General features: G+C 37.5%; 1 protein-coding gene across 1 annotated transcript in view; it reads left to right on the forward strand.

The window, feature by feature from the left end:
• The window catches only part of MMS22L (MMS22 like, DNA repair protein), a 98,146-nt gene that overhangs the window by 71,193 nt on the left and 4,937 nt on the right, over positions 1 to 22,016 (forward strand). Inside the window, 8 exon segments of the mRNA XM_010169277.2 lie at positions 1 to 28; positions 2,484 to 2,634; positions 7,780 to 7,922; positions 8,689 to 8,831; positions 8,987 to 9,146; positions 11,348 to 11,517; positions 19,127 to 19,338; positions 21,673 to 21,839. The exon segment at positions 1 to 28 is cut by the window's left edge and continues 38 nt beyond it. Of these exon segments, the coding sequence (XP_010167579.2) occupies positions 1 to 28; positions 2,484 to 2,634; positions 7,780 to 7,922; positions 8,689 to 8,831; positions 8,987 to 9,146; positions 11,348 to 11,517; positions 19,127 to 19,338; positions 21,673 to 21,839 (1,174 nt within the window).

Consider the following 22,016-nt stretch of genomic DNA (forward strand, 5'->3'; position numbering starts at 1 on the left):
TCCCCGCTGCTTGCTGATACAGCTGCAGGTTAGCATTGAGCCCTCCCTGCGACTGCCACATCTGGTGCTGTTTTCTGGGTCACAAACTTTCAAGGATTTTGCGTTTTGGGATATTTCCGCTTCCGTGTAGTAACTTAAATATGCTTAAATGCAAGAAGTAGATTCTGTGCTAAATATTTTGATGAGAAGAAATATTGTAGCATTGAGTTACTTGATAGAGCACAAACAAATGGAGAATTCCAAAGGGATTTGAAGGTATACAACCCTGACTTCTTTTTTCTCTACTGGTCACAGGTTATAATCAATATTGCAAATGTTATACAATATAAATGAGAATAACTTCTTTCGTTATATCTAGAACTTACATGTTTCTGTGGAAGCTGATTATAATTTTGTGTTGAACTATTCATTATAGTTACGATTCAGAATTTTTTTTAAATAATATTTTACATTTGAAGACAATTTTTCAATTTTTTAAAGATTTATTACATTAGTATGGGTTTGTTTTTGGTTTTTTTTGCTGAACCTTTGTGGTCATGGTCATAAAACTATTTAATTTTAATTATTTATCTTGCTTTACACTGAAGGGTTTTATTTTGAAGCACAACGTTCCATATGTATGTGAACCCCACGTGCAATGAGTCAGCATGGCAGTGAATAGAGGGAGTTTGATCTCTAACATCAGTAGCTAGCATTGTATTCTGTACTTACTGTGAAATCTTCTACCCATTTAACTAAAATTTAGAGAATTGAAATATAAATTTTTTTTTTCCCATTATGGTGTGAATTAGATGAAGTTACAAGCTCAGAAGTACTGAGTTAGTAATAGAGAAGTTAAAAGCCTCCTCATTTGAAGCCGCTCCGCAGTAGTTAGTGGGTAACGCTAATGAAGGAGGCAGTGTGCAATGGTAGTGGTCTCCCACTGCTGAAGCATGTGTGGGAAACAGCAATGCAAATCAAAGGAAGAGGTTGTTAATGTCAAAACTCTCATTCATTTCCTACAGTGTCCTATCTTTTTATTTTATATTAACACGGTGAAATAACAAGAAGAACAACCTATTATAAACTCTGCTTAGAAGCAGAGGAGTGCAGTTGTGACCTGCTTTATAGAGATGTGTTAGGCAGTACTGCAGAGGAAGGCAAACCCTTCTCACACTGTACGAGCTTCTTGCCTTAGAGGTTGCAGCCCAGAGGAGAGAGCAGCTCTCCTGCTCCCCCTGCCAAGCAAACAGCCTGGGACTCACATTATCATTCCTGTTTCCCATTCCTGTCCTGCCCCATGTTATGGCTGATGCTGCAGAAATAATGTGATAATCTGGAAGAAGGCTGGCACAACTTGTTTCCTCACCTAAGGCAAAGTGGGGACTCTGTACGACCTCATTTTTTATTCCAATGCACATCAGGACACATAGCTTAAGGTAGTCTGTCCCTTCACCGTTAATTAAAATAACTTCATTGTTGTTTCTGAAAACTAGCCTTTTCTGTCAAAGTCAACCTCTCAATGCAGGCAGTTTTATAAATAATTATTTTAATAAATTAATATTACATTTATATTTATCTTGACTTGGAGAATTTGGGAACTAGTGAGCCCTTTTATTTCATTGCCCTCCAAAATCAGTTTTCTTGACTCGTTTGATGCCTCTCATTTCCTGCAACCTAATATCTGCTCAACATTTCACATTACATTTTCTTCCTAAGTTTAAATGCAGTTGTCATTTGCAGCATAAAGAATGTGCTGTATTTTTAATGCTGGTAGTGTTAGATATAAATTCCACAGCAGACCTAACGGAAACAGCAAAAGGTTATACTTCATTAACAAAAACTCTGCGCGAAGTGCTGTCCCAGTTTCAAGATCTGCAACTGTTAGATGAAGGTCCTTTTTTCAAGAATAAGCTTGTCCATAGTGCTTTATTTACACAGTAACTTCTGATACATGAAAGTCTGTTCTAAAAATAGAAAGGTACCAGCTTTTACTAGTGAATTATTTCCAGGTACAGTTCTTCACTACGAGAAGTGTGTAAAAACAACCTAAGCAAATAAATAAAACTCAACCTTGTAAAGTACACTAATACTTATGTGTACAAGGAAAGAAGTGGTGGATGGAGGCAAGAGAAGGAGGCCAAGAAGACAAAAAAGCGAGTTTTAAGACGTAGTTTTTGTTGCATAGGTCATAAAGCTATATCTTCGGGGTTTATAATCTCTGGTTTTGTGAATATATTTTAAATTGCCTATGTTTGGATTAATTTTCCTTCCTTTGCATTCAATATGTCATGTTGGCTTACAGGCTCCTTGGGACAGAGACTGCATTTTAACATGTGTACAAACGGTATCTGTTAGAATAGTTGCCCAGTTTTAATTGGGATTTCTGGTACTCCCAGACTGCACATTATTAATCATGATTAACTTTCAATGCTTTTTAGTGGAACAGGGGTGTACTGAGAAACCATTAACATGGTGCCATGTTTTTGTCTCTTTAAAATCAGGTTTTACTCTCTTAGCTTTGGATATGCCCAGCAAAGCCCTATCAGATCTCCAGCCACAGCCTGTTCTATCCATGATGCAGCTGTTTGGATGGGATGATATGGTGTGGCCTCAGCTGGTGTCAAGATACCTAAGTCACCTAATTCAAAACAGGTGAAAAATTGTGCCTGCTTGTTCTTCCAGTACCTTCTCATTCCTTCATTAGACTTGTGGAAAATGTGGCTTCAAACAGTAATGTTTCATGAAGAAACAGGTTTCCAGGTTCTTTGCATCTGTTAAAGTTCTGGGTTTCTTGAAATCATCCGGGACATTTCACAGGGGTAACATTTTTACAGGGATAGTGGGTGTTATTTGGGTTGGATTGTTTGTTTTTATGTGTAAATACCTTAGGATACTAAAAATTTGTCAGGAAGATAGAGAATTATTTTGAAAAAGTTATTTGTCTTTTTATATATCAAACCACTTATTTTTGCCCAATGGAAACAGTGTTTTACTAACAGATTTTGGAAAATGGGGCCCTAGACAATATCTTCAGAGAAGTACTTCTGTGAAGAGCAGCACTGCATCAAAGTGAAATGCCTGAACCCATGACCTATTTTTAATTTGCACAGTTGAAGTTGTCTACCCCTTGTCTATTGTTGCTACACTTGGGCAAAGTTGTTACAGTTTGGCAAAGGAGAAGTCTCCTGCCCTAACTGCACTTGAAGTTGAATAATGTAACCTGCTAAATTTTAAAACATCTAGTTAAAAGTACTGGTCTTATTTTTTCCCTACCAGTTATACTTAACACAAAAATTGAAATCTTCTTATAAAAAGTCAAGGTAAACATTATCACAGAAATCTGAAGGTGCTATATAGTAAATATTAAATGTTTAAACATCTTGACTTCTTCAAAATTAAGAACTTCAAGAAGCTGAGGAGGATGGGTTGGGCAGTATTGAAAGTATAAGGAAAATGATCTTAAAATGTATGCATTAAAACTTTCTTTTTGACAAGCTTGAACACTTTCTGAGTGCATATTAATGTTCATGTAGCTCAGGTTTCTGAGACCTGCTAAATGGATGCTTTAAATTAAATAATAGGTTTAGAAAATTTATCACATTCCTATGTTTTACATGCCAATGTTGAATTTTCACAGAATCGCGGAACTGTCTATGTTGGAAGATACTCTTGATATCAAGTAATCTAACTTGTCCAGTTCTTCTACTCAAGCAGGGTCAGCTGGGGCAGGTTGCCCAGGACTCCGTCCAGTCAAAATTATACCTGAGAAATTTTATTTGCTTTAAGTAGGCTTCTATAAACCTAAGACAGATGGGTCATGGTGGTTGTTGTGGTTTGGGTTCCTCACCTCCCCTCACCCTGCTTCTGAATCAGTGAGACTTTGGAAGCAAGTGGGGTGAGAGATGAGAAGGAAAGATGTAGTGTTTCTATGTTGGACTGTATTTGAAAATGAAAAAATGTACGTTTTTAGGGTACATATTGTACTAAAGAGCATAACTGTAAACCAGGATATGGTAAAGACTATTTCAATGTGACTGGCAAAGATGAGGCTACGGCCTTTTTGCAGGGAGATGTTAAAAGAGGTTGAATTTAGTTCCTCATGTGTCAGTTTGGAACTCAGGCCTCTAATTTGCTGTATTTCTCTTGCATGATCTTTATAGGGTGAGTTTCATGCAAGGTTGCAGATACCTAGCATGTGGTTAATCACAGAATCATAGAATGGTTAGGATTGGAAGGGACCTTAAAGATCATCTAGTTCCAACCCCCCTGCCATCAGCAGGGACACCTTCCACTAGACCAGGTTGCTCAAAGCCTCATCCAGCCTGGCCTTAAACACTTCCAGGGAGGGGGCATCCACACCTTCCTTGGGCAACCTGTTCCAGTGTCTGACCACCCGCACAGTGAAGAACTTCTTCCTAATATCTAATCTAAACCTGCCCTCTTTCTGCTTAAACCCATTTCCCCTTGTTTTGTCATTAACTGCCCTTATGAAAAGTCCCTCCCCAGCCTTCCTGTAGCCCCTTCAGGTACTGGAAGGCCGCTATAAGATCTCCCCGGAGCCTTCTCTTTTCCAGGCTGAACAGCCCCAACTCTTTCAGCCTGTCCTCATAGGAGAGGTGCTCCAGCCCTTGGATCATCCTGGTGGCCCTTCTCTGGACTTGTTCTAACTGGTCCATGTGAAATGTGAATGAAATAGTAGTTAAGCACATAAATATCTATTTATAATTTGAGTTTTGTTACTCTTCCGGTGAGATCAAGAAAAACATTTTGATGCCTAAACTTGAAGTTTGGTATAGTTTAGGTACTTAAGGCTAATTACTGGTTCCCCCAAGTAAACACTTACAGAAGTGACTGAAAGCAGTTGCTTAAATATTCATTAACAATATTAATCACTGGACATATTTTTTATATATGTGTCCACAGATACATTGCTATGCTGGCTAAGGTGACCTTTACTGTATGTGGAACCACGACCAAAGCATTCCTGTTCCCAAATGTTTGGGAGCATGATTGCATTAGCAAGTGCAGAGCACGCACACGTGGCTGGTACTGAGTTCCCTGTACAGCCCTGCTGCCATTATGTTACCTAAAAATGCAGTTAGAGTTGATGGTAGTTACCTGGTGTACATTAGTTGAGAGTTTAGAGCACTCATGCAAGAATTTGGCAAACTCTTAAGTTAAGTGGGTCTTGCACTCTCAACGAATGTAAACCTTCATTTCCAAAGACCACCTCAGAAAGGAATGAGAGGATCTTGCCTTCCTCTTACAGGTTGTGCCATGGACTAACTGAAAATGTCATGTTCATGGATCCATATTGAGAGAACTAGCAGGAGAAAGCATGACTCCATAGTTGAGTGATGACGGATATCTGTCCTTTGCTTACATCTGTGTATGTCCTCACTCTTTCTGGTTCTTTCTCCTACGTTCTCACTCTCTCTCACTCTCTGCTTTTCTGAATCTCCCTGGTGCTGGAAGCATGAGACAGAAATCACTCACACAGAGGCAAATATTTTTGTCTCTAGGCTGTTTGGGTTGTGATTGCCCAACCTCGAGGAGAATTGTCTGTTTCCCCTATCCATTGCCTCAAGGCCAACAAGGTAAAAGCTAAAGTATCTGAGACTAGGAAAAGTTTGTCTCTACCTCATCAACAGGGCTGTAAGGTGCTCAGATTTGCTTGTGAAAGGACAAAGAGTACCTAAGATAAGACTTTTCTGATAGAATTACACAGCAGTATCGTACTCTAAACACTGTAATTTTATTAAATGCTAGTAAGATGGCAGATTTTTGTAGCACGATTCATTTATTTATTTACCTTAGGCAGTTGTAGAAGAAAAGTTATCCAAGTATCTAAGTGCTGGGATCTTAAGGCTTCATGGTTAGTGCACGCTGATAATTTTCACATCAAACGTTCTCAGTTAAAAAGTAAAACCATTATTTTGTTGCTGGTGCTGTCACATACCCTGCAAGCTCTGCCTGGTCTTTTTAAGATTGAAGCTTGTTCTGCATATCAGCTATTTCAGTATTGATAATAAAGGTTCTGATGGACAAGCTGTGCCCTTGGGAACATGCACGCAAGCTTTGACATTTCTTTTGCATTAGTGCCTAAAAGTTTCTCTCCAGATCTGTGTTGTTTAGTGTGTGTTAGTATTATAACGTGTTTAAACTAGCCTTGAGCATGTGTATAACCTCACTGGTTTAAAAGGACCACTTGGCATGTTTCTAGCAGGTAGTTACTCTTTTTTTCCTTTTTTATGGATTAGGAGCATGTTCCTCTCTAGTTTTAGGAAGATGCCTAAGTGGCTTTCCTATCAGCAAGCAAGAGAAACAAGAGTGAGACTACAGAAGAAAGTGGTTTTGTGAGCCTTTGGGACCGAGTAGCTGTGTACATCAAGATTACATAAGGCTGCAATTGTTTATGCATTACTTCAAAGATCACTAAATCCGTAGGCATCCTGTTTGTTTGTGTTTTTTTTCTCTTTTGGTACTGAAATTTAATTTTCATTTTTTTTAATATTTTATTTTCTTGCATTTGGTCTCCTTACTTATTTTGTCAATAGTACTTCAACAGGGATGTTCAGACAAAATACACAGGTGTCATTGGTTTTAACTAAATGAAACAGAAAAAAAATGCTTAATGTTGGTTGATGAGAAGCAGAATCCAGTTTGGTTTCCATCTGGACCTGTGTTGACTTTCTGTTGCAAGCATGAGCAAAAATTCAGTAGAAAATAAGGAGATTTATATGTACATATATCAAGAAAAGAGTACAAGCATTTTTCATTAAAGTTGAAGCACCCAGGACTGACCAGGGAGGAAATCTCTCAAATAAAAAGATGTAACTATTTTCAAGAAATTTCACTGACCCTGAAGCGTACGTGGCGCTCATCCGATAGGAACTGCAGAACAGACGTGCTGTCTGCTAGCAAGGAGTTTCTGCAGAATTAATGATGTGGGGCCAGTGTGCTTGGGGAAAAAGTGACTACTACAGCTACTCACAGGGGTAAGGCAGGTAAAACTTCGGGAACGCTGAACATAGAGTACAGGGATTGTGCATAGGGTGTTGATGGTGCCGTTACCTGGCTGTGGAGCAGTAGTGAGTGTTCCATTGAAAGTATATACAGCAAGTTTGCTTTGTGTGGGAATGTATACACTCATGTGTGTATACTTACATAAATGCAGAGGTCTGTAAGTGTACATCAGGTAGAGCAGTTTCCTTTCTTGTCTCCAAGCTGCCTTTTTATGTTTCCCTTTTGATCTATTTCTCACATGACATGTCTTTATTTACTAAAGCAGACCTTATTTTCTCCATCTTTTACGTAGTCTACTTAGGACTAAGCAGACTTGAGAGTAGCGTGGGGCACCTGAGCCAACTTGATATGGAAGTCTGGGGTAGCTTAAGCAACTGTCAATATGAAGTTCCAGGTTGATTTGGATAAACTGTTCCCAGCATTGTACATAGTCAGTTTAGGTAATACTGTCAAATTATCCATTGTTACAGCAAGGCATTTCCCATGGAATTTTCCTACCTCTGTTTTGTTTTATGTACAGAAAACATGTTTATGTGTATATATGCTTTTATATTACAATGTGTGGCATTACCAAATTTATCGTGTTTTCTGTATTTAGGCCTCAGGATATTGTGAGCAAAGTCTGTAGAGCGCACAGAAGAAATGCCAGTTGTTACTTTAATTGTTTCTGTGCACCGTTTGTATATGTCTACAACCAAATGAGAGACTGCCACCTTTTTGCATACTTGTATTAGATCTTATTACCTTTTTCTTCCTCTTCTACCTATGCAGTGCGTTGTGTGAAGCTTTCTCTAGTATGGGGTATACATCCTATGAAGCTTTGACAGTACGTTCTTGGTTTCGATGCGTTTTGCAAATGTTCGTAGATCAACCGACTGGTACGCTGGCCAAGACAGATGCTGAGCGAACAGTTGGTAAGTGTTCACATTTCCCTAATGTTTGCAGTAATGATTCTATATTGCAAAACTGGCAAACATTTTCAGCTAATTACAAAATATATTTTTGTTTGTGTTCCTTTACTTTTACCTAATTACAAAATGTGTTTCTTTACGCTGCTTGTGCTATTTATTGATAGTTTGCCTGCTCTGCATATGACAAATTTATCACAAACAAAGATAAAAGAGGTTGTTTCCTTGGAAGCAAAGAACAAAAACTTGCTCCCAAGGAGACAAGCTATTTTTCCCCCATGGAGAAACTGCTCTGAAAAAACTGAAAATCTGAAGTAAATAATCAGAAATCATGCTGTGAATGCCCTAAAAGAAAAAAAGGAAAAAAAATCCAGTTGCAAGTAATTCTTCCCTTTTCTATGTTGGATATTTTGCTTTCTTAGAGCAGTACTTCATTGCTGCTTCTATAAAACACTGCAGTTCTAATTATCTTTAGAACACATCTTCTAGTGACTACTTTTCATATACATGTTGTAGATTTTGAAGAAAACCACCAGTAAAATTAAAGGCTTGTTTATCCATACTCAATACTCTTCATTCTTTTATAACTGTGTTGGAAAAATAACTACTTTGGACACATGTTATTTGTCTAGGGAGATGCAGTCGGTTGCAGAATCCTTGTATTTTAGACATTTTAAAATCATGCTTCATTTTATCATTTTGGAACTCAAGTAAATTGAATAGCGTAACTGTATATATTATATTTACTGCTGTGCTTTCTTGTCACAATCAGGGAAAGCCTATATGGAGCAGCTGACTGAAATGACAAGACTGATTTTTAAACTCTCAGAAGTAGAAAACATTCTTTCAAAGGCTCATGTTGAAGAGTCAGTTTTCAAGCAAGACCCTAAAAATGCTCTTGTCCAGTTCATTAAGGTACTGTACATCTCTGTGTTCCCTTCATAGGATAATTTTGGTGAAAAGGAACTATATATCAAATTTTGTGTGTACAAAAAGAAATTACTCACACAAACCTCATGACAGACTTAGTAAGTTTATTTATATTTATTTCAATGTTTTTGTTTTCTCAGGCTGTTGGTAGAACTTACAGTGGCCTTCAGACACTCCCTGAGAAATCTGCCATGGTAGCAAAGTCTCTGGAGTATTTAGGTGATGTATTAAAGTACGTAAAACCTTATCTGAAGGTAAAAGGACCTTCAGAAGGTCTGCAGCTTACATATTGGATCATAGGTAATTCTTTTGCAACCTTTTTTCTTTTATGAGATAGTTTTAATATGACTTCTAAACTGTTCATCTTAATGGTTTAAAAAAAGCAAAGTCACCAAGATGTTACAGTTAGGTACTTAATTTTTTTCCATGGATTTTCTTTGGTTTTTGTCCTCATGTCTAATCAGTATATTCAAAAGGAAGATGTTTGCGTGTCTTTTACTACTGAAAACCACCTGTTTTACCTAAAGAAAACCAGAAACAATGACAAGGCAGTGAAGCAGTGTTATGACAGGCTACGTCGTATTTACTTGAGTTATGATAGTGGGCAGGTGGGCTTAGGAATGTAATTTGCTTCATTTTAGAACTGCTTCTCTGACATACAATCTATACTTCATTGAAGTTCTAGTTCTAATATTTGTTCATTAAAGTGTGGAACCACTGATAGGATGGAAAAATAAGAGTGCTGTTTATTATGAATGAATGTGCCAGTCTGAGCCACTTATGTTTAAAAATAGGATAAACCTTATGTATCTTAAAGACAGGGGTAATGATTTGCATGTGCATGCAGTGTACATCCTGGTTATAAGGAGTACAGTGAAAAGCATGACATAGATGCAGAAGGTGCATCAAATGTAATGGAGTTTGAGTTTTGTAAAATACTTTTCTATTGCACAATCTGCATATTTTGGTATACAAGACCTATGGCAAATTAAATGGTTTTAACTTGGTGCCTTGTAAAGTAATTTTAGATTGGTGTTTTCCTTTCTGTTCTTTGCAGCAGGAAAAGATTAATCTTCAATCATGCTGTTGTGTGCAAGAAATTGTCCTTTCTTTTTAGTTAAGAAAACATAAAAAAGGTTTAAATTATTTTTTAAAAAGTGTATTTCATTCACTTCTTCACATTCTGTGGGCTTGTTAGTTTATAAGGACAAAACAAGAAATTTAACAAATCTAAACACCTCCTGTCTGTGGTCAGATTGTGTCTTCTACTGTTCCATACATCATAGCAGTGATAACAGAAGGAGTACTTTTAACTGGAATGAGTATGTTTATTTCAAAGCAGGAAGCTTAGACAACGTTATTAGAAGTATTGTTAAGTGATCATTCTCTTTCTGTGTGATTGATCATTGTGTTTTCTTTCACTCCACAAGATTAATGTTGTTTTGCGTTGTTTTTAGAGATGGTAATGAATGACTTTTATAGATTAATAATATCTTGTAACAGCCTACTTTTGATCTTTCATTATTTTCAAAGTCATATTTTCTTGGGATATTCCTGTATTTTCAACCCAGCAAACTTTTTCTTGCTTCTACTTAAACAAAGTTAAGAATGTCTGTGGGAACTACTACATAGGAATCTTGTTTTCTTTAATCTGTACTTTGGGTATTAACACTCATGAGTATAGGGTTATTTTCTCAAGAAAAATTACACCTCACCTGCAATATAGATGTTTCTAAAATTAGGGTATTTACACATCAACACCTTTTTACTTTTTTTTTTTCAACTCAAAAGGAAGATTTTAAAACTGGCTCAGAGCTGCACAAGTGATACATTAATGTGTTGAAAACAAGAAAGATGTTCTCTGAGGCTCTCATTTTGTGAACTGAAAGCCCATGAAGATCTGGAGAGACCATGCTAGTTTATTGAGTTAACTGCCCCTCATTCTTTTTAATCTTCTGAATTAGATGCATTAAGTACAAGTTCAAAGATATTTAATGTTTTCCTAACATTGAATTGCTATGTGAGTAGTTGCTAATGTGGCCACAGTGATGTTAGATAAATGTGAAGGGAAGGCAAAGGCAATGTCTCTCTGTAAACTGTGATGAACAGTAAGATAAATGTTTAAGTGCATGTGTGCTGACTGCAATAGTGTTATGTATCAAGTTTAGTTAATTTTTCTGCAGGGATGTGAGACTGCCCTTTTTTTAGTGTTACTGTACTTTTCCTAAAGCCGCTTCACTTGCCTAAAAACTTGTAATTGTAATGTATTGAATCAATTTAGTACTTTCACTTTGCTGAACTGTAAATGGACTCTGTGTCGTCTTGACTGGGCTTTTTCTAAAGGGATACCATGGAATGAATACATGGGAGTGAGACATTTCAGTTGCTGTTGCTACTCTTGGATTGTCTAATTTAACATAATTGCCTCTTTAGGCTTTCTTAATTTTTTTTTTTTCTTGACTCTAAATGGCTTTGGGATTTCTTAATTCTTTTTTCAACAGGATGTCTGGTAAAGTTCTGGGCACCAATACTGGCTACTTCCAAAGCGCAGCAACTCTTGTTCCGCATCGTGGATTGCTTACTGCTGCCGCACTCTGTGCTCCAGCAGGACAAAGAGCTGCCTGTGGCTTTGCTGTCTGCTATTCAGGAAAGCCTACCTTTTTATCTTCAGGTAAATATCTGAACTCTATTATCAGCAGATAAGCATATCTCAGGAAAGGATTTCATATTACAGAGGATGTTTTATTTTTCCCTAATCAAAACAAGAGTTGACTGAATTTAAAAAAGCAGCAAGAGGAGTTTTTTCTTCTTGTAGAAGTGGAAGAAAAAATGCCACCCCATTGGCTTTCCTCTCATTGCATTCAGCTCTGCTGTGGTACGCTCCAGAGCTGCTAGTCTAATCACTGTATAGAGAGAAGCTCTTAGCCAACCTGCTGTTTACGCTGGTCTCTGATGTGAAAGATTTCTGAAACAGTGGATCAAATAATCATGATATCTAGCAAGGCACTTGTTGAGATGACAGAGCAAGCAAATGTTTTAAATCATCCTTGAGTTGGCTAACTGTAGATAATTAAAGATGAGCTCTTCTTTTTTCGTTGCTCTCAGGAACAAAAGGCAATCCTCTGTTTTATCTTAGTAGTTTGAGAATGTTTTGCTGGTTCGAGTTCCTGCTGCTTACGCTTACATGACTAAAGCCTTCTTGCCTCTTATTCCTCCTATTCTTCACTCAGCTTATCTATTACTCTTGAAACTCTGTAAGGCTTGTTGATGCTGTAGAAAGAGACAGCAATTCCTGCAGGTGAGGAAGAGAAAATAATATATTTTTTAAATAAATAAGCTGATATTTTTTTTCCTTGTAAATGCTTGGATCTTTTTTGCTTACTATTTTCCCTTCCCTTTCTTAGCCTTCATTTTGATTGCAGTCTTAACTGATTACTTTAGAGGATTGTATTGTGAAACAATGCAGTAGTGACACTGTAAACATCCCTTAGATTTATTCCTTTCAAAAGCTGCATTGTGAACAATGGCGTGTCATGTGGAAGTGAATATGTTTATATAACGATGTGCAGAATATGACTTGCTTTGCTACTCTATAGGTATTTCCAGAATCTATATACGTGTAGGGCCACCTGGACACTGATAATACCAGAGTGTGACTGTCTGCTTGTTAATTTGGTATTTTAGTCAGAGCATGCTGTTTCTCTATAGTCTGCACATACGGATGTAGCTTTAAGATGAAGCCACTCAAGTTGGTTTTGAAATCCAAGTGTTGTGGACCCTTGTTTCCTGTTTTCTTTGTCAATCTCTGACTTCCTGACCTCACAGTGGTACTCTTCAGCAGTCTGCTGTGTAGTCTATGTGCTTTCTGGCTAAGCTAGATGATCTTGTGGACCAAATGGTTTATTTTAGACAAATGCTGCTTCTAGAAAAGCAGTAATTCTTTAATTTGACTGTCATTTCTGGGGTGACAAGACTTATTTTTCCAATTCGAATATGGAACTTCTACATTTTTTTTATTTACAAAGTTCCAACAGTGCTTCAAACTGCTTTATTCATTCCAAAATACTTCCCCTTTGTTTTGAAAAGTGGAAAAATTCTGATTAAGGATCAACTCAAAATGAAAATATTTCAATATCAGTTAAAAAAAAAAAAATCCCTAAGGACTGCTTCTGAACTGCTTTGAGATCGAATGGATTCTAGGCACTCTCTGACTTCTCAGGTTATCATTTCACAGTTGGTTTAAGCCAAGTTGGCTTAAAGCTAAATTCATTCCCTTTCACCCCCATGTGCATTCCCATTTAATTTGCTTTAATCATTCTGTGAGCATGGGATGACTCCAATTTGTGAGCTGATTCAACTAGTAAATAGCCCCACAAAACAAACAAACCAACCCCAAACCCCCAAATGGAAATACCAGAAAAGTGATCAAACAGTATAATTGGGAGGGAAAGCAAGTAGACATGGTGGGAGGAAAGACAGAAACAGCATCCTTTGGAAGTAACCTCACCTTGACTAACTCAGACTTCAGTGACTGGTGAAATGTGTGATCAGACTCTCCTTGAGTGGCTTCCCTGTGTCTGGTGACCATTCCTGGAGGTGGAGCAGTGTTATTTTAGTGCAGGAGACTTAATTCACCCTGTTAGACAAACATTGTTCCATAGATCTGTTCCTGTTAATACTCTAATTTACAACTTAATCCTTTGGCAGTTACATGAAAATAAAGAAAGGGGAATTTGGAGACCATGCAAAGTATCTTCTTATACATGCAAATTCTTTATTCATAGTCAAAGCATAAAAACCCTTGAGTAGCATTTCTACTCTGCAGTCTTTTCCTTTTCTTTTTCCCAGTCTCCTGAAAAGTTCTGGGCTCTGTGTAGGTCTTCCCTTCTTTTTTTTTTTTTTTCTTTTGTTCTGAATTCTCCTCTTCAGCTCCTTCAGTGTGGACTTCTCCTCCTTTGTCCAAAAACCTTCTTAGATCTCAGAAAACTTACTAGTTTGCCAGCAGTGATTTGCAGAACTTCCCTCTTTCCAGAGCTTTTAGTAACTATTCTTAATGTGGTTTATTTCATCCTTTTACCTGGGTTTTGAAAAGGATTTGAAATCAATCTTAGTAGCAGCTGATTAATTTCCCACATCAGTTGATGCAGCAATCTTGTGAAATCCTATAGAACTTCTAAATTCTGTAGAAAAAGGTTCCCCAAACAGTCACATACTGTGTAATGGTAATGCAACTGGCCACACAACTTGGGCAGCAGCTTAAAAACAAGAACAATGTTGTTGTCACTGTGCTGTACTAAGAGAGGGCATCACCTTTGTTCATCACCCTAAAATGGCAGAGGCCAATTTTTCATCTTTTAGGACAATGTACGAAGCTCCTTTTTCTCTCCTCAAAGTAGAGTTCACAACTCATTGAAACTGATGACTGTATTCCACCCTCCCTCACCATGCCCCCAAACCTGCAGGTTTATTTTTAATAGATCAAAATTACAGGCTTTGTTTAATTTTACACAAGTACAACTAATTGTCAAAGGTGTTAATTAAGAATATATGTTGCATTTATCTCTCCTCAATTTAGACTGAATGTATTTACTTTTTATGTTTGTGTTTATTGTGTAAACACAAACATAACAAGTGCCTTTTGGCAATTATTAGGCAACTGATCTGTTCTCCACTATATGTTGAACTTACTTAGAAGTTTCCTTCAAACTTAGTCACTGATTCTGCCGTGTTAAAATAGCTTAGCTCTAGCCACTTTTAAACTAGTATTTTTTTCTTACCCAGAAGGTTGTTGTCTGAATATTTTTTCTTTCACTGTAAATCATCTGTTTTGATAATTTTTGATGACCTAAGAGATTTTGTTGGAATATAACATCAAAATTGTCCTCAGAGTTGCTTGAATGATGGACTTCAGAAAATAAAGCATGAAGAATATGAATGAACAGCTGTTTTATAATTTTATGGGACTGTTCCTAATTGTGAGATAGTGACGCATGTAAAATCTAACATTAGATATTTTGCCATTGTACAAAGAAGTTGAGTTGATTTGTGAGACAGTGGATTGCTGAAGCTTAGCGTGGGCAATTTGAGAGCATTTGAGATTGCTCTTGGATGGATTTCTTGGAGAATGGTTTGCAGGAATTTTGGAATGCATTTGCTAGTAATACAAGAAAGAACTGAAGCAGTGTACAGAACTTATTTTAGAGAAGAAATACTAGTTTAAATATATCTTGCAGGATACAGTGTAAATGCATAGAAGAAGCATAGTATACATAATGATGGGAAAGGTAAGATAACCTGCTTGGTTTACCAGCCTTAATCCTGTCCAAACACAGAAGATGGTTGATTTCTATCTAAATACAGGAGAGTAGTGAAAGAGCTTAATTCTAAGTAGTGCTTGGCACATACATTTTCCAGTGATTTTAATGGGCCGGTGCAGGCTCAGCACATGTCAGAGATCAGACCTTAAAAGCCCTCTGGTGAGCCACATCTGTGGTCCCATATTTGAGCAAGCTTATTAATATGTTTTGTGAATTATAGTGTGTGTTTAATAGGAATTGTACAACACTAATTGGTGAACAGAAGATATATTCCAACAGCAGGACTGATATTATAAGTCATCATTAGGTGGCTTGGCGTTTCTGCAGTGAATAGCTCCAGTAATCCATACTAATCGGTTCTTCGCTCTCCACAGGTGATTTACAGAGATATGGATAAATCAGAAGAAAGAGGCAGCTCTGTCCACAAAAGGTTCCTGCAGTGAACACACACAGGAATTGGTTGCCTTTCTGCTAATATGAGGAGCAGATGTTGTTCATGCCTCTCTGCTCCCCTTAAAGTGTCTTTGTTTTGTTTTGTTTTTTTAACCTCAGAAGATGGCTAAAGAACATAGTTAAAGACAGTGACTGTCAACCCTTTAAAGTCCATCTGCTTTGTAGGGATTGTCCTAGGGTTCTGATGTGATTAATTTCAGATCTCTGGTCCAGAATTGCAGTCCAGTAGCACCTGCTTCTTTTCTCTCTCATATGGACAGTAGTTTCCTTCAGCCCTGTTAATTACTGGTAGGATTTAAAAGAAGAAAGTTCTATGTGATTTCCTTGCAATCACATCCTTGGCCAGCACTGCCTAGGATGTTTTGCTGTTGCACTCAGACTTGCAGCTACTGTGCAGTGTTGGTAATTTATCCCTTGTGCCACTTGGGATATGGCTTTGTCAGACATTACGTGGGTCTGTTGTTCTCTGCACTTTATAAGAAAAAGGAAGAGTCCAAAATAAAACACACAATGTTGAGCTAAAGTCAATGGGCCTTTGTGTCCAAAAGAGAAATCCAAGTTCCTCTCTGGAAACTTTTAGGGAGCAGTAAAAGTGTAAGGGTCAAAAGTCTGAAGAGCTTTGATGCTGTAAGTGTGTCCTTCGTGTGTGAGGACTTTATAATGGATTTTTCTGCTCTGTAGAAGAGAAGGTTCTTTTGTTTGGGGGTGCTTTTCTGGTTCTCAGCAAAATGGAAGGTGATTTGTCTCATTGCTCTCTTGCTGGAAAAAAAGAACATGTATCTTGGAAGCCTTTGGTGCTAATCTGGTAACTTGCATTAAGAAAAATGATGAGGAACCTCCTTATTGAAGAGAGAATTTTGGTATTACTACGTGGGTTTTGTGAGAGACATCATCTCTGCCTGACCCACCAAAGGAACCTAGAATCTTTTCTAAAGAAAACATTAGGTTACAGAAAAAAGGCATTTTCCATGTTTTTAAATACTTAAGTTGACAGCTCTCCTTAGTGGGTTTTAAGAGCCCTCACTATCCTCATCAGATAACTAAAGAAAAAAAATCAATAGTTAATGTACATTCTTTTTTCTCTCTCTAGTCGAGAAGAGTATCTCTCGGTAATGCTCTTGACAAGGTGCTGGTTTTTTTATTTAATCCTTTCCTTTTTCAGATGACATGTCTCGCCATCCCACACTCCAAAAAATTAGAATCAGTTTCCTTCAACTCAAAAAATGAAAACACTTTTATGAAGGATCAGGCTGTGCTTGTTGATCCGTCTTCAAATGAAACTATTAGAAGAGGTCCAAAAATTAGTCAGCGTTCAGATATTGAATTCAGATATTTGAATTCTAATATTTTTTGATTTTTATTCCACCTATTAAGTATCTTTAGGATCATTTCTTAAGAACAGTAACTCATTATTTAATAAGAACTGATTTCTTTCTTTTTTTCTTGATACTATTTAGCATTTGTCGATCCTCAATTTGAAGAACTGACTCATTTTAGTAACTATCGTTGCTAGTTCTTCACAAGTGTTATGTTCTTCATGTATTCCTGCAGGTATCCTCTGTAAGGTTATGATGTTCTTTGTGTTCCTTTTATCAGATAGATCCAGTTTTTGAAAGATTTTTGGGTTTTGTTTGTTTGATTGTTTTTTGGTTTTGGTTGGGGTTTTTTTTGTAGTTTTAAAACAGTCTAGAGTCTTAAGAGTACCAGCTCCAATTATGGGATTATGGAATATTTTCTGTCTTTTTGTAAGATCTGTACTATAGAAACCAGAGGCAACTCTTCTTTAAGCCTGCTGTGACATCTTAATGAAAACAGCAAACACTCGAGCTTGCAAACTAGTAACGTCATCTCTAACAGTCTCTCTGAGTGTGCTACTTGCCAAGCAGTGTTTTTAAGAATTCTGATATAGAAGCAGCCGCTTTTTCCTACAAAATTTTACTGTATGTAAGCAGAAGGGGAAGAGAATCTGAACTGTTTATCAAAGCCCAAGTTCAGGAAATGTGGCTTTTATTTTTGGGACTTACCAAAATTACCAAGGAGCTCTAGAGGCGTGTGAAGTTCAACCCTAACTAAACCTCTCTGTTCAGGAGGGCTGCCTACAGCAAGTCTTCAGGCAGGTCCTGAAGCACCTCATTTCTGTGTTTGTTTACTGTGAACCAAAAATGGGAACTCCCCATTTCAAGAAAGTGCCGAGAAGATCCTCAGCTATGTCTCAGTCTGCTTGGTTTTTTCTAAAATTGTTCTGTCATGTTCACACAGACAGGTATAGTTGAAAAATCTTTTGGGGGAGGGACCCCTATGCAAAAATAAACAGAAATATTCTTTGTCAGTAGCTGGGGAACAAAAGCAGCTTTCAGATATTTCTGCATGTTATACCTTGTAAGTCTTGGAACTAGTGGTTCATATATTAGGGGGGTTAGCTTACCTCAGCAACCAGCAATGTTCAGGCAGATACTCCTCGTACCAAAACCAGAGTCTGGATTGCGATGCTAGTGGAAGTTTGAAGTACTGTTGAAGATGCTGTCTAGGGAAGTCTGTGCTTGAACTTCTTTTGTGCCATTATGCTTGTTGGACAAACTATTGTGAAAACTGTGAATTCTCAAGAGGCTTCTGTTTGTGCTGCTGACTGTGACCCTTGTGATAGGAGATCACTGGATTTTTTTTTTTTCCTTAGTGATTTGTTCTTCTTCTTTTCAATAATCAAAGGAAGAGGAAGGAAACTCTTAATTTTCTCTCACAGAAACTTGTACCAGTAAGAAGAGTACTTCAGAGACATACCATGTATGTATTGTATATGGGTAGTGTTCAGATCACAGAATGTCAGGGATTGGAAGGGACCTCAAAAGATCATCTAGTCCAATCCCCCTGCTGGACCAGGAACCTAAATGAGATCCCACAGGAAGGTATCCAGGCGAGTCTTGAATGTCTTTAGAGAAGGAGACTCCACAACCTCCCTGGGCAGCCTGTTCCAGTGCTCTGTCACCCTCACCATAAAGAACCTCCTGTGTTCCAGCTTACACCCATTGCCCCCTGTCCTACCATTGGGCATCACTGAGAAGAGCCTGGCTCCATCCTCCTGACATTTGCCCTTAATAGGTGCTTTCTAGGCGAGTTTAAACTTTCATTATAGATTTTTCTTTAGCATCAATATAGCTTATATTGGATAAATCACAGCAGTTTTAGCCTTATCTAAAAATCTCTAAATCCTTTATAAATGGTGCCTAATTTACCCTAATTTGTTCACGCTCCGAGCAAAATTTTTCTTGTCAGACCACAATTCTAAGTGCTCATTTTTCTGCTGTATCATTTGTACAAAATTATCACATGGTGCTTTACAAACAGATGAGGTATTATTTCTCCTCTTTTCTCTTTCTCTTTCCCCCACTACCTGACTAATATACTTTGCTACACAGATTTGAAAAAGAAATAAGCAGCTCTTGTTAAAGATTTATTCAAAGGCATTGTTAAAAATGTATTCAATTTCTCACTTTTAAAAATTTTCTTCTACAGGGCCTGTCCTTTATATGTTGTCAATCCCAAACGCAGGGTGCCTATTTAAATCAACTACTTGGGAGCATTATTCAACAGTATTTTGGACGGTTCCTCCCTTCTTCTCCAACTGCACTTGGAGCCGGACAGCATCCTATGCTGACAGCTTTATGCAGTTTCATTACAGCCCCCCAGATGCTCCGTCTCCGGAAGACCACTCTGCATGTCATAAAGTAAGGACCAGTGAAGTAAAAAAAACTAAATAAATAAATAAAATAACACTTATTCAGATTTCACAAATAGCTAAGGAGAAAAGGAATGCTACTGTTTTCTTCTCAGTTAATTGATAGTTTTGACTGTGGGAAGAGCCTGCAAGTTGCTGGGCAGGGAGCAAGAGAAGGACAATGTGTATATAGCAGGAGAGTAAAACTGGGAAGATCTGAAGACTAGTGAGAGAGTCACTGAGGATGAGGTCCTAGACTATAAGAAAAAATATCGCATGGGGCCTCATGAAAAGCAAGTATTTTTCTGGAAAAATTGCACTCCAATATACATTGTCATATGTTTGTGTCTCAGGCTGTATTCAGGTTCTCAGAGTTGTAGTGCTTTTAGTTGCCACAGTTTACCTGCACATGGGAGGCCTTGTTGTTCCATAAGTATTCATAGGTGTGACAGCTAACCAGGGGAAATGGAATTTTTGGGGTCTGGGAAGAAGAAGACAGTACTTGTTAACTGTGCTATCATTACTTGCACAATGCCAACAGCAGCTGTAAATGTTGGGTCCCTGCTGCTGAAAAGCCAAAGCTTTGTTTTATGTACTGCAGAATAGGGAACAATCTGTTCTTTGTGTTTATGTTGGGAGAGGAGTTAAACCCCCTCAAATAGAAGGTGATTGCTTACATCCAAGTTCATAGTATTTTTATTTATTAAAGTGTGTGTATACATATTGATAAAAGAATTTCAGTGTTGATCTTGGGTAAATATGATAGGCAATACTGTAAGTCAAGCCTCTGTTATCACATATTAAGAGAGTGAATTAAGATTTTGCAATCTTAGTTCTGACACATTTTTAACTTGTGACTACTGAAACTTCATCATATTAATAAAGTTATTTGTATTAATATGTGTGAATGCTAGTGTGAATTTAAGATTGATAGTGGAAAGAAAGTTCTGAAATGTGGTATTTGGTGACTTGTAAGACGTGAAACATTCCTTAGTGATCTGGGAAGAATAGCTCAGAACTGAGTAGCGGTCTGATTTACAAACTGTTGGGTGGTCAGGAGGCAGGTAGTAGGTCTATACATAAATACATACGGAGTTTGCTAGCTGTTCTGACATATGAAGGCTAGTGAGCATCTTGCTTCTGCACAGAGGACATTGAACCACATGGTCAGAGGTGTATTATCCAGGTCAGAGAACCATTTTAGTGGAAGAGCACCCCCTCAAAAAAAAAATTCTGTGTGAAATTTTCATTGTAAATTAATGGGATAGAAGATTTCAGAGTTGCTAATATTAAAGTGAGGAAACCCACACAATGGAAGGGATATAGAAGTGTTACAGCTCTCATTTGCCAAGTTGTACTAGTGCTCTGAAGCTGTGTAATGAAATAAATACACAGACCTCTGAAAGTCCCGTTTCATTTGAAAATTGTAGCAGCATGCCTTAGTAAGTTTTTAACAAGGATGGTGGTTTTTAATTGAGGTATTGCTCAGTAAACATGCATGCCTTGTTTGGGGAACTAATGGTACCTAATATTAAATATCTAAAAAGTTATTTTGGAGGTTTTGAGAGTGCTCTTGCTAACTGATGAATAAATGCTGTGTTCTTTTTAGCTGCACTTTTATGTCCTGAATGCTTCAATTTAAACTACTGTCTTCAGATTTCAGTAATTTGTAATGTCAGACTAACAGTAGTTCAGATTTTCCTATGCTTTTACAGAAAAATAACAAATCAAAATTAGAACAGTCAGTGTGCGTGTCAAAATCTGCTCTTGTTGCAGATTGACAGGTCACCTTTTATCTTTGTGACAAATTTTATAGTGGACATGATTATGTTAATTCTGACAGAGCAAAAGCAGACATTGGCTGTTGACAAAAATAAAATAACAGTACCAGGGTAACAGCAGCTGTTACCACAAGTTGGACTGTGAATTGACAAAAGCACATAAAGCTAAATAAAGTAATTGAAAAACAGTTGTAGTCTGGATGTTGGTTTAGAATCTTAGATTCTTGATTCCTTCATTTTTTTCAGTTATTTTATGAAGCTACCTTTATATTTTAACTTTTATAGTCACACTTGGCTTTTTAACTGTATGATAGCTGCTATTTCTCACTTCCCTCAACAGAAGAGTTGGAAGGCATCACTGTCCTGTGATAAATTGTGAGTCTTTTCTAAGACTAGGACAAATAGAAGCCGTTAGTTGGGCCTAAAGATAGAAACGTATGTAATAGGCCTCCTGCTGAGTTATTTTAAGGTGTATGGTGCTTGCATTGAATGGGAAAAAAAAAAAAAAACAAAACAACAAAAACCCAGCAAATAATAGACTCTGGTTTGCTTTGTCCTCCCAGTGAAAACTACATGCAGTTCAAAGGCAACGCTCCACCTCCTCGCTTGGCCTCAGTTCTTGCTTTCGTTCTTGAAGTACTTCAGAGAACCCAGAGCTTTGAACTATGTGACATTGACTTAGTTCTCCCAGCTGTGTTGAAATGCATGGTGTTGGTCAATGAGCCACAAGGTGAGCTGCTTGTTTGCTTTAACTACACCTCTGCACACCTGTACGATTTTTCTACTGCTGAGCATCTTTCCTTCCAATATTTAAGACTTTTAGATGAGGTGAATTAGGTACTTTGGCCAGATAAACTGAACAAACTTGCTTTTTTCATTAACTGGTCTGTGACCTCTGTCTCCAAGA

The sequence above is a fragment of the Antrostomus carolinensis genome, unplaced genomic scaffold (genome assembly GCF_000700745.2).
Source record: "Antrostomus carolinensis isolate BGI_N321 unplaced genomic scaffold, ASM70074v2 scaffold406, whole genome shotgun sequence".
Taxonomy (NCBI): domain Eukaryota; kingdom Metazoa; phylum Chordata; class Aves; order Caprimulgiformes; family Caprimulgidae; genus Antrostomus; species Antrostomus carolinensis.